The 18,969-nt window shown below is 43.6% G+C and overlaps 1 protein-coding gene across 2 annotated transcripts in view; it reads right to left on the bottom strand.

Annotated features, from left to right (window-relative positions):
* The window catches only part of Eefsec (eukaryotic elongation factor, selenocysteine-tRNA specific), a 213,437-nt gene that overhangs the window by 114,317 nt on the left and 80,151 nt on the right, over nucleotides 1-18,969 (bottom strand). For both annotated transcript variants that reach the window (XM_036182168.1, XM_036182170.1), the window contains exon 3: nucleotides 779-875. In XM_036182168.1, the coding sequence (XP_036038061.1) occupies nucleotides 779-875 (97 nt within the window). The remainder of the gene's footprint in view (nucleotides 1-778; nucleotides 876-18,969) is intronic.

Raw genomic sequence — 18,969 nt, 5'->3', positions numbered from 1 at the left:
TCTCTACCACCTTGCCAGCATCCCTGTCTGCTGGCTGCCCTAGATGTTGCTGCCATCTGCCAGGCAAGGGGAAGAACAAGGACAGTGGTCAAAGCAGTATTCCCCAGGACCACCAAGGTGATACCCGGATGGAAGCCCCATTCCTCAGCAAGCTGCTGAGCACTGTTCCCGTGCTCTGTACTTCTGCTATGTTCACAGCGCTTTCTGCTCGGGGAGAAGGAAAGGGCACTGGCCCACCTGGATGACTGGGCTCCCAGTCTCTGTCCACTGCCCCTGAGCCTGGAGGAAGAGCCTGAACCTTACGCCCATAGTGCTGCAAGATGAAATGTCTACTCCTCCAGTGGAGGCCGTCAGGCTAGAGGCTGTTCTGCTCCAGCTGCAGCCTGGAGGAGCTGAAGGACAGGAATGGACCTTGTGATCAGATATGCTGTACGGGACTGAGTCTCCACTAGGAGTGAGGGGAGAAAGAGGGACTGGTAACCTTGCTGGGCACTACTTTGTCTGAATGGAAGTGTGTGGAAGAGAAGGGACAGAGTAGAATACACAGTGGGTGGGAAGAGCTCTGCACAGCCCAATGCCCAGGGGTTCTATGGGTCTTTGTTCTGGAGTTTCTGAGGGAGGTGGAGTCTGACATCAGAGTGAGTAGGAGACCCATGAAAACCAACTTGGAGACCTTCCGTTAGGATTGCTTCTCCCTCTCTCTCAGGCAGAGGGAGACATGGAGGGCTACTTGAGCAGGGCTGGAGCAAAGGGCACCGTGGGTTCAAGCTGACAGTACCTCAATGAGTTCTGAGATGCCCTGTGGAGCTTCTGTTTCAGGGGCCTCTGGTCCCCCAGGTTTGGCTGCTACAGGAATAATTGGTGCACCCCGGAATCTGAAACAGAACAACAAGCATTGTAACAGTCAAAGAGGTTGCTGGCACAACCCAGCACAGACCTGTGGAGCTGCTGGCATATCACTGAGCATGCCATGTGTCTTTTCTTTTCTTTTTTTTTTTTTTTTTTTTTTGGTATGTGGAACATTCCCTTTTTCCCCCCACTTTTTTTTTAATTAAGAAATTTTCTATTCACTTTACACACCAACCACAGATCCCACCTCTTCCCGTCTGCCATGTGCCTTTTTTTCACCCTTCAGGTGAGTATGGGAAGGTACCATACTGGATTGTCAGGTGGTAAAGTAGAGGGCCCACAGAGAAAGGCTGTACCTTTGGACCTCAGAATCTAAGGGATTCATCTAGGAGTTCTTGAGCCTCCCCAGGAAGCAGCAGGGACTTAGGGAGGATTAGAATACAAGAGGCCCTTAAAAATACTCACACAATCTGGTTCTCTGAAATTTAGGACTAATAGTGACCCCAAAGTCCCTAAAGCTGCATCGAGGAAGCCCTACCTCTTGGAGGAGAGTCTCTTATTTAAGCCATCTTCCTTGAAACAAAACTAGTAACCTTGTCAGGGAAGGAGGGATAGAAGCGGTTTATACTCCCCTCGCTATGCTATACTCTCTTCTGAACATAGCTGCCCCACGCTCTGCACCGAGGCTTTTCCCCGGCTCAGTTACTGTACTATTGCTGTAATAAGAAGCCATGAAAAAGGCAACTTAGGAGAGTTTAATTTGGGGCTTCCAGTTTCAGAGGGTCACAGGCCATGACGGCAGGACAAAGCACTGCAGCAGGAACTGCTGAGAGCGCCCATCCTGATCCACAAGTGGGAGGCAGAGAGAAAAGACGGGGAAGGGTGAGAGTCTTCTGAAACCTCAAAGCCTGCCCCCAGTGACACACTTCCTCCAGCAACACCACACTTCCGAATCCTTCCAAAATAGTTCCACCCACTGGGGACCAAGTAGTCAAACAAATGAGCCTATGAGGGCCGTTCTCATTCTAACCACACACCCTATTTCCACATTTTCAATATCTTACATCAGATAATTCATATGCATGGGCTATCTCATACCCTACTATCATAGTTATCATCATATCACAAAGTTTTCTATGAATAACAGAAACATCAAGCACAATGACAGCTTAAACATGAATACTCCTGTTTACACTCCAGCTCACCACCATGGCTCTGTCATGTTGTAGATGAGGAAATGAAGACCGGAGAAGTGTACTACCTTACTCCAAGACACTAGCTATAACCTTCAGAACCAACTTCAAACACAGACTTCCACAGTGTGGAACTTGACTTTCTACTCCTTCACACATGCCCTCCTGGTCTCCTCTTCATCACTGTTGGCTGCACAATAGTGTGCAATCCAGAATTCATATGCTTGCCTTGCAAGTTCCTCATTTATGAGCTCTTGGTGTTATTGCAATTAACACTGCAACAGGCACTGGCAAAGGACAGACTTGTCTTGGCTTTGGGGGAATCCATAGAGATGAACCTCAGACTGAACATACCTTGAAAGATCAACAGTCATGGTGAACAAGTACACGCAAAGGGCCTCTTTATGGAAGCAACAAAAGCATGAACAGAAATGATCCAACTTCTTCAGAACTCTGGAATTAACCAAAGGCTTGATGATTGAGTTTCTGAGAACAAGTTTAAAAATAGATATTTTTAACCTGTTTTGTTCTACCTACCCTCCAACTCTGTAGTGACCTTGAAAAACACAACCATGAGCCGGAGTGGGGCAGAATGGATTTTTAGTTCTCTCAAAGCATTTGATTGGGAAAAATATCACAATTTTCCTATCTGATAGTTTCCTAGAAGATCCCACCAGAAAGGCTATGTGTATCTGACCTGCTTTGGGACTTTTAAATAGGAGTAGGGAATAGGGAGAGCCCTAGAAACCCTACAGGCAAGGAGGCAGAGATGGGCTATGTTTGACACTCCCACAATTCATTGAAGGGACCTCGACCCTGGCATCAATCTCATGGGCTGCCACCCTTCTGACAACCAGGTGCCTACTTCGCAGGGGCTGCTATGGCAGCAAGGGTTCAGAATAAAGCAGAACCTATGCAAGAATGGATCCATAACATAGTGGGATGTGTCTGACAGCAGGTAGTGACAGACTGGATGGCTTGAGACAGAGACTGGGGATTCACGGCAGTCTAAACCAAGGCCCTGGCATGCAGCTGAAAGCAAGCTCAAAGCATCAGAAACAAACATGAAAAGCCAAAGGAAGGTTCCCCACTCTACTCCCACTCCCCTTACAACATGGAGGAAGGATAGCAGATAGAGAAAGTGACCTAATTGTAAACACACTTAAGGATGGGGATGCTTTCTCTTTCCCCTCCTAGGTCTGATAGCTGTCTCCTGACTGATCCCATTTTTCACCATCTTTGCATGTACACACTTTAAGCTCAGCCAACCAGCTGGCACTATATATATATATATATATATATATATATATATATATATATATATATATATATATATATATATATATATATATATATATCTGAGCCAATAAGTTCTGGAGAAAGAGACTCACCAGAGTATTAGAGAGGAATCGAATGAAGACTTCAGAGCCCAGTTGCTGGCTCTGGCCAGTAGGCGGGCTCCTGGATGCTGTGTTCTTTGGAAAAGGAAGACTGCCTTCAAGATTTGCCAGACACAGATGCTGTTGAGACTCACTGCAGCAGGCTTCTGTCTTAGCTAGAGACTCATTCCTGACTCAGCCTGCAAGACTCCATGCTCCAGACCTGTGACTCCTGAGACCTGTGACTCCAGACCTGTGACTCCTGCCTTCAGACATGCCGCAGAGAGACAGGAAACATATCCCTCCTACTGCTGCTATTGGTCATGGGCTTTCTGCAGACCTGCCCTAAAGGAACTTCTCTTGATTTGGGATTTAAAGCCCTCAGAAAGTTCTGGTACTATATCGCTATGACTATTCTGGGTTGCACCCCAAAGTCTGCTGGGGGACATGGAGCTATGATACCCACAGCCTCTTAGTTGGCATCCTGCTGCTGCCGTGGGCACCAGAGTTTCTACTTCTTATCAGAATTTTTACTTTCCTGTTTAAAGCACTGCTCCTGCATGAAAATGAAGATCCCCCATCTTCCCTTTGCTGGCTGCCCGCTCAGTTCTTATAATGAGGGTAGACAGGAACCCAGGATAGAACAATAACCAGCTCATTTTCTCATTGCAAAAGCCCTTCCCCTGAGGGCATCTGTTGAAAATAAAGAGAAGTCATCAATAACACAATGAGGTGAGAGGTAACAGTTCAGATAATGAGTTGAGCAGGAAAAGCTCAGGAACCAGACGCACACAGCTGGCTTGGAAAAGCTCTGACAGATCCTGAGAACTGAGGTCACTCCAGGCACAGGGCTTGCATGCTCAAGAGAGACCTTAGAAGAACCTGGACCCTCACCTCTGACTTTGAGGTTCTATGTAAACAGAAAGTAAAAGCTAAGCCACAGTTGTCAACTGCCTGCTGGAACATGGACAGCTTGGCCCACATATATGTAGAAGCCCCTCAGAAAGGAACATCCTACATCCAGGCATCTAGGGAAACCCCTGTCCTATCTTTAGTGATCACTAAGATAACTGAATGCAGACCTCAGGGTCCCCATGAATACAACTTCACACAATCTGTTCAGAAAAGCCATCAAACTATAACAAGCATAGTGATTGTGTCTGTGACATCCAAAACTACCTTATTATATTATTCTAAATGTCTAAGTTCCATCAAAAAGTCATTATATAGGCACATAGCTCAGTGTTTGTTTGGTTGGTTTTTTTTGGGGGGGGGGCATGAATGTTTTTGCTATGATATAACACATGAGCCAAACACCAGAGAAAAGATTTATTCTGGCTTAGGGTTTCAGGTCTTTCACAGTGGGGAGGGCATGGTGGAGCAGAAAGACTCACCATGACAGCTAGGATGCAGAAAGAGAATGCCCATGCTGTTTGGCTTTTCTTCTCCTTTTTTTTTATTCCATCTAGGCCCCTCACCTATGGTGTGGTACTGCCAACATTCAAAGAGGTCTTACCCCTTAGTTCATCATCTCTGCAGACACCATCACAGACATACTCAGATGCATTATGTTAACCTTCTAAGTACTTATCAATCCATCAAGCTGACAATCAAATTACCCATCACAATTTGCAAAGGGAGAGTCCACATGTAAGAGAAAGAATGAACAGAAATCGTCCACAGGAAGCCCTCCCAGACTTTACATCAGTGTTTTCGTTTTTCCCAGTGTGTTCAAATAAATGAACCAAGTCTAAACAACTAGAGGGAAAGACGACAATATTCTACCAAATGAGAAAGTAAAACAGTTAGTGCAGATCTCTATAGGTTTGAGGCCAGCCTAATCTATGGAGAGAACTCCAAAATCAGGATGGCTGGAGCTACACAGAGACTCTGTCTCAAAAAAACCAACACACACACACACACACACACACACACACACACACACACACCTCAGTTCTCTGTAGGTTCGAGGCCAGCCTAATCAATGGAGAGAGCTCCAGGATCAGGATGGCCAGGGTTATATAGAAACTTTGTCTCAAAACACACACACACACACACACACACACACACACACACACACACACACACACACCAGTTGATATACTGTGGCAATTTCCTCCAAACTGAAACACTTACTTCTCTGTGAAGCTCATTAAGACTCAGGAAGTTCTAAGGGTAGACAGATTCCTTAGGATTTAGAAAGGAAACAATGGGAAGAAAGGGTCAGGAAGTCCCTGCAATCAGGTTCGCAGGGCCCTTTCTTCCCCTGGTTAAGTAAATTTTAAGGACTTCTGGGGAGAGGGATGCCAAACTGTGGAGCTGCCTGCATGTCACACAGAGAACCCAGGCTCCCAGTTGTCACCAGGTGTCACTCATCCAGGGTGTGAGCTTTCAGTGATACAACCTTCTTCAAGTTGTCCGTGCTCTTGTAGTTCCACAGCCCTAATAAATCCAGCAATTTACTAAGGTGGACTTTGGTCTGTCATCAGCTCCCTATCTGGGGTAAACAGATATCTGTTCACATCACCCCAGGAAAGTTAACACAACAGTTAGAAATCATAAAAGAAAAATTCCAGAGTTGAGAAGTGCAAGAACTGAACTGAAAACTCCACCTGAGGAGGTCCGCAGTGGGTCTGAGCATGCAGAATAAAGAGCTGACAAGCACCTCATTCCGTCTGGGGAAAAGGAGGGAGAGAACCCAGCTGTATAAGCACAACTGTGCCACAAGTGGGGTAGCTTAAGCACAGTGGTGCTCTCTGAAGCAAGAAGAATGAAGTGGGAGCATCAGGAATGACAAAATCATGTTCTACACCTTCCCAAAGTGGATGGAAAATATTAACCTGCACATTTAAGAAGCTGAACTAACTTCAATCATTAACTCAAAATCTACAAGTAGAGATGACAGCCATGGGGAAGAAATGGACTCAAGTATGTGTGTGAGAACAACATCAGGGTGGAACCAGTCTCAGATATGGAGGCCAGGAGGTGAAAAGATGTCATATTTAAAGTCTACAAAATTTAAATGAAAAAAAAAAAAGAAAGCCTGTCAACACAAACTGTATACCCAACCAAAAAATATGCTTCAAAAAATTAAGAACACAAAAGTACCACACGGCCAAGCAATTCCACAAAACACACACACACACACACACTGAAAACAAGAAACAAACACATGTCCACTTGTTTGTTAGTTACTTTTCTATTGCTGTGACAAAACACCATGATGATGGCAACTTAGAAAAGAAAGTGTTTAATTAGGCTTAGGGTTTCAGAGGGTGAGAGTCCATGATTGTGGAGCCAACAGCTGAGAGCTCACATCTAGATCCACTAGGAGGAGGCAGAGAATGCACTGGGATTGTGTCGTTGTTCAACAGAAATGCAGGAAATAACCCACCCTCATGTGGCCTCTGTCTGCAGGCATTCTACTCAGCAGTCCTGGCCCAGGTCCTAAAGAGGGGAGTGGAACGGGCCAGCTCATGGACACTCCTGATAGGCAAGCTGTAAGACAACTTCCACTCTGCCTTTTAGTTGTGCCACACAGTGGTTTTATATTTGGTGATGTGAAACTGCACTTCAAGATAACCACATTTAAGGAAGAATATGAGCTCTCTTAAAAAACAGACAAAAACAGATCAGCTATGCTAAGGTACAGACAGTGTGGAAAAGCATATGCAGAGACTGTGGGACAGCTGGCCTGTATAGGTCTCCCTGAGAGAGGAAGAGGAAAGAACAGGCACAGGACTCATGGTTTTGTACTTGGTCAAGGCTACGTGAGTGTCACTGGGCCCCATTGTCAGTCTGGTTCTGAAGGACAAGTGATACCAGCTAGCAGAGGGATTAGTGTCCTTGTGAGGACAATCATGGAGTCAGGGAGCACAAGGCTCTGTAGTGAGGCTTCCAAGACCACAACACTGAGCTCTGTCTTTCCTGGCTTCTGGATTTTCTTCCCATGACTGCATAGTGTCCATTTACCCTTGTGCATCAGTTTTCTCGTTAAGATGATAGCAGAATCCCTGACACAATTACTTTGAGGGCTGAATAAGGTACTGCAATGTGAAGATCTAGCCAGGTACTGTGTGCATCACACATGTTCTGCATTATCTATGGAATAAACATAAGATTCTGGATGTGGGAATGATCATGGTTCTTGCCTTTGTGTCTGAGTGTCATTAAGGATCTAGCAATTTATGTCTGTAATTTGTTGTTGTTTTATAAAATTGTAATTGTGTACATTTATTTTGCATAGTGTTCCAGTTTCCTTTCTGTTTCTGTGATAAAATAACCAAAAGCAACTTGGGGGGTAAAGGTTTATCTGACTTATACTTCCAGACCATAATCCCTCACTGAGGGACATTAGAGCAGGAATTCAAGCAATAATAGAAACAGACACCATGGAGAAATGCTACTTGTTAGCTCACTTTTGCTGCCAGACTCATGTTTAGCTATCTTTCTTATACAGTGAAGGACCATCTGCCTAGGGATGGTGCTGCCCACAGTGGGCTGGACCCTCCTTCAATGATCAAGACAAAGGCTAGGGGAATGACCCAACAAGAGTAAGCACTGCTCTTACAGAGGACCAGAGTTCAGTTCCCATCCCCTACATCAGGCAACTCAAAGCTGCAAGTAACTTTAATTCCAAGGGAATTTAATGTCTTGTATTCACAAGTACAAATCTACATAATTTTAAAAATAAAAATAAATCAAGACAATTCCTCACAGACATGCTCACCAACCAACCTAATCTAAACAATTCCTCAACTGGGGCTTCTCCTCTCAGATGACTCTAAGTTGTATCAAGTTGACAAGGCTAACTAAGATACATAGTGATAGGTTTCATGAAGACATTTTCATTCATGTATGCCATGTACTTGGACATATTTACCAGCGACTCTTCCTTTTCTGTTGCTATTCTTTCTCCCAGATAGTTTCATTTCTCCTTTTATGTTTCATATATCCATACATGGTTTTATGTATCTATATGATATCTAGGATCCCCAAATGAGAGAAAATACACACTGTATACCTTTGAGTCTGACTAAATTTGATGATCTCTGGTTGCGTCCATTTTCTTGTAATTGACCTAATTTCATTACAGCTGAACAGAACTCCATTGTGTGTACATAGGCCAAACCTGCTTTATCTAGTCCTCTGTTGACAGACACTAAGGCTGATTCCTTTACTCAGGTGATTGTAAATAGTGATGCATGAACATGGCTATGAAGGTATCTCTGCAGTATGTATATAATTTGAAAGTGACAAAAAATGGCCAGAATACTGGATGCTATAATTATGCCTATCACATTTTAAAAATTCTAACTCAAAAACTTTATTAATGATTCCTATAAAATATTTGCCTTTTATATTTAACTATATATAGTTTTTATCTTTAAACATTTTATATATGTTGAAATATGATAACACAAAATGAGACTTTTCTCATGTAACAGAAAGTTATGTTAGCCCTTCCAAAGTAAAAATATTAAGTTCCCAACAATTATCATATAATTATATTTGAGAACTCAACACACTAGACAAAAGGCTTTGTTAGTCTTCTTGATCTACCCACAGAACATAGGTTGGCTGCTTTACACAGAGCTAGCGTTGAAACACTTCCCATACTCACTAGCCGTGTGACCTGTGACAAGCTACCTGTGACCAGTCTAGCTAGCTTTAAGACTTTCTTCTGTCAAAGTGGTAGGGAGGAGTAACATACACCTTGCAGGGTCATGACAGAGGTAAGGAAGAAATGCCCCTATCAGCATAGTTCTTGGCTCTTAGGTACATCACAAAAGACCTGTCTTCTCCCCCATCCCCTACCCACATGGCACTGCATCCAAGGAATTCAAGACAAGGTAAGTGATCATTTGTGGAAGACTGAGATTATACATGAAGCAGAAAACATACATGTTGCAAAATCAGACCATGAAGAGGAGATGCCCCAAATTCCAAACACAGATCTGTTCATATACCCAAGACACTCCAGACAGGCAGGACAGATCCCAGCAAAGCACCCGAAGAAGAGGAAGAGGAGGTGGAGCACTATAAATGTGGTCACTCTTCTGTCACTTAGACACTGATTCTATTAAGTGAACAGGCATATAAGTGTTTTCAGTGAAAATATTATGCTTAAGGTATGAATGTGTCATTTAAAAATTATTTTCTGCTCTAAGGGATTTTTTTAATTAACTAATAGCAGCCAAGTCTTGGGGGACAAGAAATTTCTACTACTGAAGCTACAAAAATAAACACAAGAAAGCCAAAACAAAGCTACTAGCGTCTAGCAGATACTGTAACCAGAGCCTGGTTACACTTGGGGTGCTGTGAAGACAAGGCAAGACTGAGCTGAGACATTTCCCTGAAATAGGTAAGGGAGATTTAGAGAACTCAAAGTTTACGTTTCTCCAACAACTGTGGCAGTTGTTCCACATCCCAGACTCATCCTGCCTGCACTGCAGTATAAGCTGCTCACGCTAACTTCAGGACTCCACCTTCCTCAAGACCCTTGCTCACTGCCATTACTCCCCCTCTCTTGAAGGAGTCACAAAAAGAGGTCACTGAAGGGAAAGAACTCAGCACCACCAGACCCCATTGCCTATCTAAAGGACTGCAAGCCTGTCCCTCAGCCAACCTTCACCTGCTGATCTCTTCTTAGGACCTCTGGAGGCCTTTCTACAGTCTCAGATTTTGTTTCTCTTAAAGGAAAAGTCCTCTAGCTTAAATATCCTCCCACCTAGCTATTTCCAAAGAGCCCAGTATCTACTACTGACACAGCTTATGTCTGGTTTTCTCAAAACAGTTTCCTTCCTTCTTAACTGGGGATCTGAAGAAATCCCACTTGTGCCAGGCTCTATGAATGGTACACTGTGGCGGTATTGTGTTCCCCGAAATATTGTGTGTTCCCTGAAATAAACTTATCTGGGGTCAGAGAACAGGACGGCCACAATACTAAACATGAGGATAGGCAGTGGTAGCACACACCTTAAATCCCAGCACTTGGGAGGCAGAGCCATGGATCTCTGTGAGTTCAAGGCCACACTGGAAACAGCCAGGCGTGGTGACTCAAGTCTTTAATCTCAGAAAGAGAGCCTTTAATCCCAGGGAGTGATGGCAGAGAACAGAAAGATATATAAGGCATGAAAACCAGGCACCAGAGCTAGTTAAGCATTTGGCTGGTTAAGCTTTCAGGCTTTCGAGCAGCAGTTCAGCTGAGAGCCATTTGGATGAGGAAACAAGACCAGCTAAGGAACTGGCGAGGTGAGGCTTGCTCTGCTTCGCTGATCTTCCAGCATTCACCCAATAAATGGCCTCGGGTTTGATTTTATTAATAAGAACTTCTAACAATTCTGCTACAGTACACAACTAAATCCAAGGGTTTCTGGAGCCATGGGGCAAGCAAGAGGCTGGAGCGCTTGCCGAGATTTCCACCTGGGTAACACTAACAGAGATGGATGCTTGAATTTGAAGAGGGATAGAAGTAAAAGGAGTTTAAACAAAAAGAAAGCAGAAAAGTGTTATGGAATATTTTAACTGTGTAAAGATGTGTTACATTTGTTTATGCTTCATTTAAGATGTAAGGATATATGTTTAATTATGTAAATATGTGTTGCACCTGCTTCACCTTGTCTGCCTAAGACATCTGATTGGTCTAATAAAGAGATGACTGGCCAATAACTAGGCAGAGAAAGGATAGGCGGGGCTAGCAGACAGAATAAATAGGAAGAGAGCTCTAAGCTCAAGAGAGAAGAAAGAATACGGGAGACATCCAGGGCAAGACACCAGGCAGCCGCCAGCAGACATGAGAAGCACTGAAAGTAAGACATACAGAAGGAAAGCATTGAGGCAAAAGGTAGATAAACAGGTTAATTTAAGTTCAAAGAGCTAGCCAGAAACAAGCCTAAGCTGGCTGAGCATTCATAACTAATAAGAAGTCTCCGTGTCATGATTTGGGAGATTGTTGGTGGCCCAAGAGAAAAAGCCTGGTACAGTAAAGAAAGATAAAAACACTGATAAGAGTTGTGGTTGATACATTGTGCACCCCAATAAAGTTATCTGGGAGTCAGAGCACAGAACAGCCACTATGTTAAATATAGAAGTTAGGCAGTGTTAGCACATGCCTTTAATCCTAGCATTCCGGAGGCAGACATCCATTCACATAGAACTCTGAGTTCAAAGCCACACTGGAAACAGCCAGGCATGATGACACACACCTTTAATTCCAAGAAGTGATAGAAAGAAGCAGAAAGGAATATAAGGTGTGAGGACCAGGAACTACAGCCTTTTAAAGCTTTCAGCTGAGATCCATTTGGATGAGGATTCAGAGGCTTTCAGTCTGAGGAAACAGGATTGGCTGAGAAGTTGGCAAGGTGAGGTTGGATGTGGCTTGTTCTGTTTCTCTGATCTTTCAGCGTTCACCCCAATACCTGGCTCCGGGTTTGTTTTTATTAATAAGACCTGTTAAGATTCTTGTTACAGTGAGGTATAGAGGAAACACAAAAGTGGAGTGTGGTGGTTTGAGTGAGAATTGGCCCCCGGCTCACAGATTTGAAAGCTTGGTTCCCAGTTGGTGGACTGTTTAGGAAGGATTAGGAGGTGTGTCACTTCGAGTTGAAGTCATGGGCTTTGAAGTTTCAAAAGCCAACACCAGGCCCAGTGTCTCACTCTCTCTGCCTGCTGCCTGCAGACCAGGATGGAAGCTCTCAGTACTGCTCCAGCACCACGCCTGCCTGCCACCACACTCTGCCATGATAATGGGCTCATCTTCTGAAACTGTAAGCAATCTCCAATTAAATGCTTTCTTTTAAAAGTTGCCTTGGTCACAGTGTCTCTTCAGAGCAATAAAACAGTAACTGTCTTAGGGCTGCTATGATGAAACACTATGACCAAAAATAACTTGGAGAGGAAAGGATTTACTTGACTTACACTTCTCCATCACTGTTCATCGGAAGTCAGGACAGGAATGAAAACAGAGCAGGAACCTGGAGGCAGGAACTCCAGGACTCGGAGATCATGGAGGAATGCTGCTTACTGGCTTGCTCAGCCTGCTTTTAGGGGTGGCACCACACACAATAGACTGGGCTCTCCTCCACTGTGGTAGTTTGAAAGAAAATGACCCCCAAGGGGAATGGCACTATTAGGAGGCGTGGCCTTATTGAAGAAAGTGTGTCACAGTGGAAACAGGCTTTGAGGTCCCATACATGCTTAAGCCACAGCCAATGTCTCAGACCACTTCTTGCTGCCTGTCAATCAAGATGTAGGACTCTCAGCTCCAGCACCATGTCTACCTACACACCACCATGTCCCACCATGATGATAATGGACTAAACTTCTGAAACTGTAAACCACCTAATTAAATGTTTTCCGTTATAAGAGTCATTGGTCATGGTGTCTCTTCACAGCAGCTGAAACTCTAAGACACTATTCAATAACTAATTAAGAAAATGCCCTACAGGCTTGCCTACAGCTTGATCTTAGAAAGGCATTATCTAAAATTGAGATTTTCTCCTTTCAGATGACTTTAGTTTGTTTTAAGTTGTCATAAAACTATCCTGTACAGTAGCTAAGACATAAAGTCAAAGAAAAGAAGGTAAACACCCCTGCCCTACTCTGTACCCAGCACTAGGCACATGCTCACCAAAGGATCCCAATGGCCAGAGCAGGGCTGACGTCCCTATATCAGAGAAGCCAGGACTGGTCAGGGCTGCCAGAGGCCTAGTGCACCATCCTTCTGGAGTCAGAGTCCAGCATCTTCTCCACAGGAAAAAGGGTGGAGGGAGCTCTGGAAGTAGAACCCAGCACACCTATTCTGGTTCTGCTTCCTGGCTTAGGCCTAGGACCTGGTGTTGCAGGTATGTGTGTGTATGCACATGTACGCATGCAGAGGGCTCCAAGAATTTACCATAAAGTGTCTGGAAATTCAGTGGTTTTTATCCAGACCCTTCTGGGCAACACACTGTTGAGTGCTTGGCCATTTTCATCAGGCCAAGATGGTTGTGCTATTTTCTAGGCCTGCTGCACATGAGGTATCCTGGTTCCTGGCCACAAAGAGAGGAACTGTCTGGGAATCCCTAGGCTGTGGCTGAGGTTCCAGAACAAGGGCTTCAACCAGAGGGCAGCCCTCAGTCTTGTAGTGTAGTCATGGCTGACCTTATAAGCATTCAAGAACATCTTCTGACCCACTTCCATCTCCTCCAGTCTACCCACATAGATGTGTCATAGTGCTCACTGGCTCAGACACACCGACTGTGCATGCAGGCTGACCTTCACTTGCATACAAATAGTTCTAGATAACAGTAACACATATACATATATTACATATAGATGGATTTATAAGCCGTGTAAAAGAAATCTAAGCAAACAGAACAGGAGTTTTAAGTTTGGAATAATAGACATCAAAATAGCCACCATTTATCAAGTCTTGTTTTCTCGGCAGTCAAGCAACTTGCACAACTGACTCTCTGGGGTAACTATGATCCTGCTGACTCAATGATCTCTGTGTGGGAATTCTTGGCACAGGACCAAGTTCCCTCATTACAGTTTTCCCTGCTAAGGTCCTGTTGCATGCAGGACGCTAAGTGCTTCCTATAGAAAGGTTATGAGCTGAACTCACCAGCTCCCAGTTCACAAAGAAACAGCACCTCGGGGAGGAAGTATTTCCCAAGAGCATGTGGCCACAACACCAGCATGATGCAGGCCTGTAGAGTCCACAGAATTAGGAATGAATCCCTGGAGACTGATAGTAAGTCCAATTCTAGGGAGGGTGTCAAAATGAGGGGAGACTGGGGAATGCTGGGCAATAAGTTGGCTGTAACAGAAAGAGGGAAATAGGAAGTATTTTAAGAGAAGAAAGAACCAGGAGTCTGGAAGAAAGATGCATCAAGCATGCTGTCAGATGATAACACTTGGTGGAAAAATAAACAGAAAAGCACAGAACACTGAATAGTGTCAATGTAGTGATAACAACTACCTCAAATTATGTCCATGTGGAAAAGACTGACAGGGATCCTGGGAGGAAGCATTTTAATTTGCTGCACCAGGGAGATTGGGAGTACTTTTTTATCTTTTATTCTGATTTCTGTTAACATTGATAAATGTTTATGCAAGAGTAATTTTAAATGCTTTCAGAGATAAAGAAATCACAAAGAAAAACAATCAAAGAGTTTGACTACATGAAAATTAGGAACTTGAGATGTCAAAACAAAACAACTAAAATGGGGAGAAACCAATGCTGCTGCCGTGTTCCTACCAAGTGTGACGGGCAAGGTTAGCAGCAGCATCCTCACTGACATCAAAAGAAAGGCTAGACTCTCAAGAGGCAAAGGGACAACACACACACTAAAACCACACACATGAAAGTCCAACTGCTTAATCCATGTCAGGAAAGTGTTCACCAGTAGTCACCTGCACACCAAAACAAGCAGAGAACACTATCTCCATCTAAGCTACCTTATACTCAGAGCCAAACTTGGCCACAAGTACCCATGAAAAATGGCAGACCCCCTTTGGGAAGTGTTCAAATGTTCAAAAAGGGTTTAAGTTTTCATGACTTTTAATTCTAAGATCTCACAGCTGAGAATCTACCCTCAGGGAATAACTGTAGACACAAAGCTGAATGTTGTGAAGAGGTGCTCAATCCAGGCTCACTTAGGTATAAGAAGGAAAACAGCCCAGTCTACAGGGTGAGGATCTGCTATATATAATGTTAATAAACACAGAAGCCAAAATGAAGAATATGCCATGACTGTAATCATATTTTAAAGGAGCTGAATTCATATAACGTTAAAAGATGAAACTAAGTTCTTTTACTATTTTAGAGATGAGCAACCCAGACTGAAACTAAAAGCAACTGCGTTTGCAAAGCCTCTGCAGAAATAAACAGGGATAAATCTAGCCACAGGAAGGACCTGAACAACGAAAGCTATGGGACACCGAAGAAAGAAATTAAAAGGTTCAGCGGTTCTCAACCTTGCTAATGCTGCGACCCTTTAATATAGTTCCTCACATTGTGGTGACCCTAACCATAAAATTATTTTCACTGATACTTTATAACTGTAATTTTGTTACTGTTCTGAATTGTAATGTAAATTATCTGTGTTTTCCGATGGTCTTAGGTGATCCTTGTGAAAGGGTCATTAGACACCCCTACTCCCCAAAGGGGTTGCAACCCACAGGTTGAGAACCACTGACAGATGGGGAGACAGTCCATGTTTGGAGATTGGGAGACAATACTGTATAGGTATCAAATGTACCAAAGTTATCTTCAGATCACTATCAAAACTCTAGGAGCCTTTTTATAGACACAGATAAGCAGATCCTCGAATGCATACAGAATTGTAGGGGTTCCATCCAGTCAGAACAATTTCAAAAAGGGCCAGAGCTATGAAGATTCTGCTTCCTGACTCCAAAACTCACCGCAAAGCTAGCTGTCAAAGAGGTGAGGTACTCCCATAAGCATAGGCATACAGATCAATGGAACAGAGTTGCAATGGTTTTAGTGAGCATGTCCCATAGGCTCAGATATTTTGAATACTTGATTGCTATTTGGTAGCACTCTTTGGGGAGTTTAACAGTATAGCCTTGCTGGAGGACGTATATTACTGGGGGTGAGCTTGGAGAATAAATGCCTTGTGCCTCTTCGGATTCACATTCTCTGCTTCCTGCTTGTGCATTTGAAGATATGAGCTCTCAACTTCCTGCTTTTGTAGCCATGCCTCCTGCCATAATGGATTCTTCTCCCTCTCGAACAGTAAGCCAAAATAAATCCTTCCTTCTATAAGTTGTCTTGGTCCTCAGAAAGTCAAGAACTAAGTCTAGATGGAGGGTTAATTTTTTAGCAACAATAAAAGGAAGGGGTAATAAATAGTGCTGGGAAAACTGGACAGTTACATGCAAAAGAAGGAAACTGAACTCTAGCTTCACACAACTACAAAAGATACTAAAATGAACCAATAACCTACACACAAAAAAGACACTGGAGAACACATTCATGACATGGATTTGAGAACAGTTTCACAGTTATGAATCCAAAACCACAGACAATGGCAGCAACATAAGGCAAATGAGAGAGATTTCACCAAGATTCAGAACATTTGTATATCAAAGGAAGCAAAAAGCCTACAGGATTTCAACTCATATCTCAGATAGAGATTAATGTATAGACCTACAATTCAACAATGGGAAAACAACTCATTTTAAAGCTTGACAAAGGATGAATCAACTATTTCTCTATGAAAATATAAAGGTGACTAACATCATGCTCAGCACCAGCCACAGTGGAAAAGCAAACTTTAACCACAGTAAGGTGGCCCCTTACACAGCAAAGATGGCTAAGGAAGAAATGGAAATAGCCAGACATGGTGGTTTTGAGCCTATAATCTCAACACTTGAGCGAGAGGCTGGGGCAAGAAGTTTGCCCCAGGTAGACCTAGGCTACACAGTGAGACCCTGTCTCAAGGAAAACAGCAAGTGTTGAGAGACTATGGAGACACTGGAGCCTTCATGTACGGCTGCTGGGAACATGAATAGGACAGCTGCTATGGAAGTAGCTTGGCAGTGCCTCAGAAAGGATGGATATAGACTGGTCTATAAGCCACTCCCCACTCCTAGACACCTGGGTACATAGCTCCAGAGGAACTAAAAGCAGAGTTCACAGCAGTTCATCATTCCAACAGGTGAGAGTAATCCATAGGCTGGTCAATGGTGGAGGGGGCCAGGGATAAACACACAGCACAAATACAACAGAGTGGGCTCAGCTTCTTCTGATATAGCTGTAACATAGATGGAACTTAAATGTTCTATGAAATCCATACATGGCTCCACTTGAACGAGGCAAATCACAGAGACAGAGGGCAGAAAAGAAGCTGTGAGGGAGAAGAGGAGAGTTACTGTCCAGGAGTAGTTTATAAGGGGTCAAAGAAAGGTCTGGGTGGACATACACATTCTGAATACATTTTATATCATTGGATTATTCACTTACAAATGGTTAAAATTACAGATTTGTGTATTTTTACCATAATTTAAAAAACCAAAACAAATCAAAACAACTTGAAAGAGAGTGTAGGTGCCACATCCCTGTGATCCCAGCACTTTGGAGGCTGAGGCAGAGGGTTTAGAGCTTGGGTTCAGCCTGGGCTACACAGTGATACCTGTATTTTCAAAACAGCACCTGTGGGAGCATTGTTATATGTTTCAAAAGACAGGAAATTAGGAGCTCAAATGTCAGCAGCTGTTATTTTAAGAAAAAGTCTTTAGTTATTTCTTTCAACTGCTGTTCTGTATTTTTGAAGCCTTCTATTTCAATTAAAACTCCAAGTAGAGAAGAATCAGTTTTGTCTTAAACATTTTTCAGGTTTGGACCATACTGGGGTCCACCATTCCATATTTTTCTTCCTAAACAGAGATGTCCTCAAATTTAGTTTACAAGGACAGCAAAGGAAAGGAAATGACCCCTGAAAATGATGCAGATGAGTTCTTACAAACTCAGCCTAGCACAGGGCTCCAGGATTCCACTCACAAGCGACAACCCTGTCCTCTGTGGCAGGGCCTCTAGGTGTGGAAGGAGGAAAAGGGCTCAGACACCCCTCTGATGACAATTTCCTCCGGCAATATGATAAAGTTCATAATCTGACCTTCAGTCAATACATTAAACTAGGAAGCATGGTTTACAAACAAGTGAGGCTTTCTCTCAGATGACTGTCAGCGCTGCAGGTGTTGCAGAAGTGCCCTCAGGTTCCTGAAGGCCTGTCAATGAAGTAAGTGAGCTGATGCTGTTGGGGTTTATGCAGGACTCCAAAATTCGTTTTCCTCTTTCTGACAAGTAAATAAAATGGCAAGGAGATCAAATAACTCACTAAAAAGAAGATATAATTTTTTATCTTCCTTTTTACAGTCTCATACCCACTTCCGTTAGGAATAACAAAGTCTGAATTCTTATGCAACACTTATCTAAATGTGTCGATTTTATCAGATTGATGAATTTTGCTAACAAAAGACAGTGCAAGGAAATCTTTTATGACATATATGGCCCATTCACAGGGCTGAAGCTTTAATTTAACCAACTTGAGCATTCTGAGGGAGAGCTGCAGGTGTTGGATCAGGGAAAATATCATAAGTGGGAAGGCATATCAATCTTTATGGCAGGGAAACAAAAACACTCTCCACTTGCTTGCCCTCCACAGGCTGGAGAAGGAGAGGCCATTGTCTCAGGTAGCATAGCAGAGAGGAGGCAGTCCTGTCTCCCAGTGACGGCTCTTCAGAACTGACCAAAAGGAATGACCAGAGAGGGAGAGAGAGTCAGAGAACAATGGGGCCCGCCAGCTCTGTATGCTCAACAAGAACACTAACTCATTTTCTTGGCCACATCAGAATCAGTAAGTTCTGTGGTCCCCTGAGCAACCAGGTGGCTTAACAGCCCTGTGGTCTCTACCTCTCAGTTCCTAATTCTGCCCATAGCTCTGATACCCGACTGCAACCAGAGGCAACTGGAGTTTCCTACATCTCCCCTCCTACCTCCTGCATGACCTCAACCATAGACACCTCTTCTCTCCCTGGGA

This window comes from Onychomys torridus, chromosome 3 (genome assembly GCF_903995425.1).
Source record: "Onychomys torridus chromosome 3, mOncTor1.1, whole genome shotgun sequence".
Lineage (NCBI taxonomy): Eukaryota > Metazoa > Chordata > Mammalia > Rodentia > Cricetidae > Onychomys > Onychomys torridus.
This window is presented reverse-complemented; position numbering and strand designations above follow the sequence as displayed.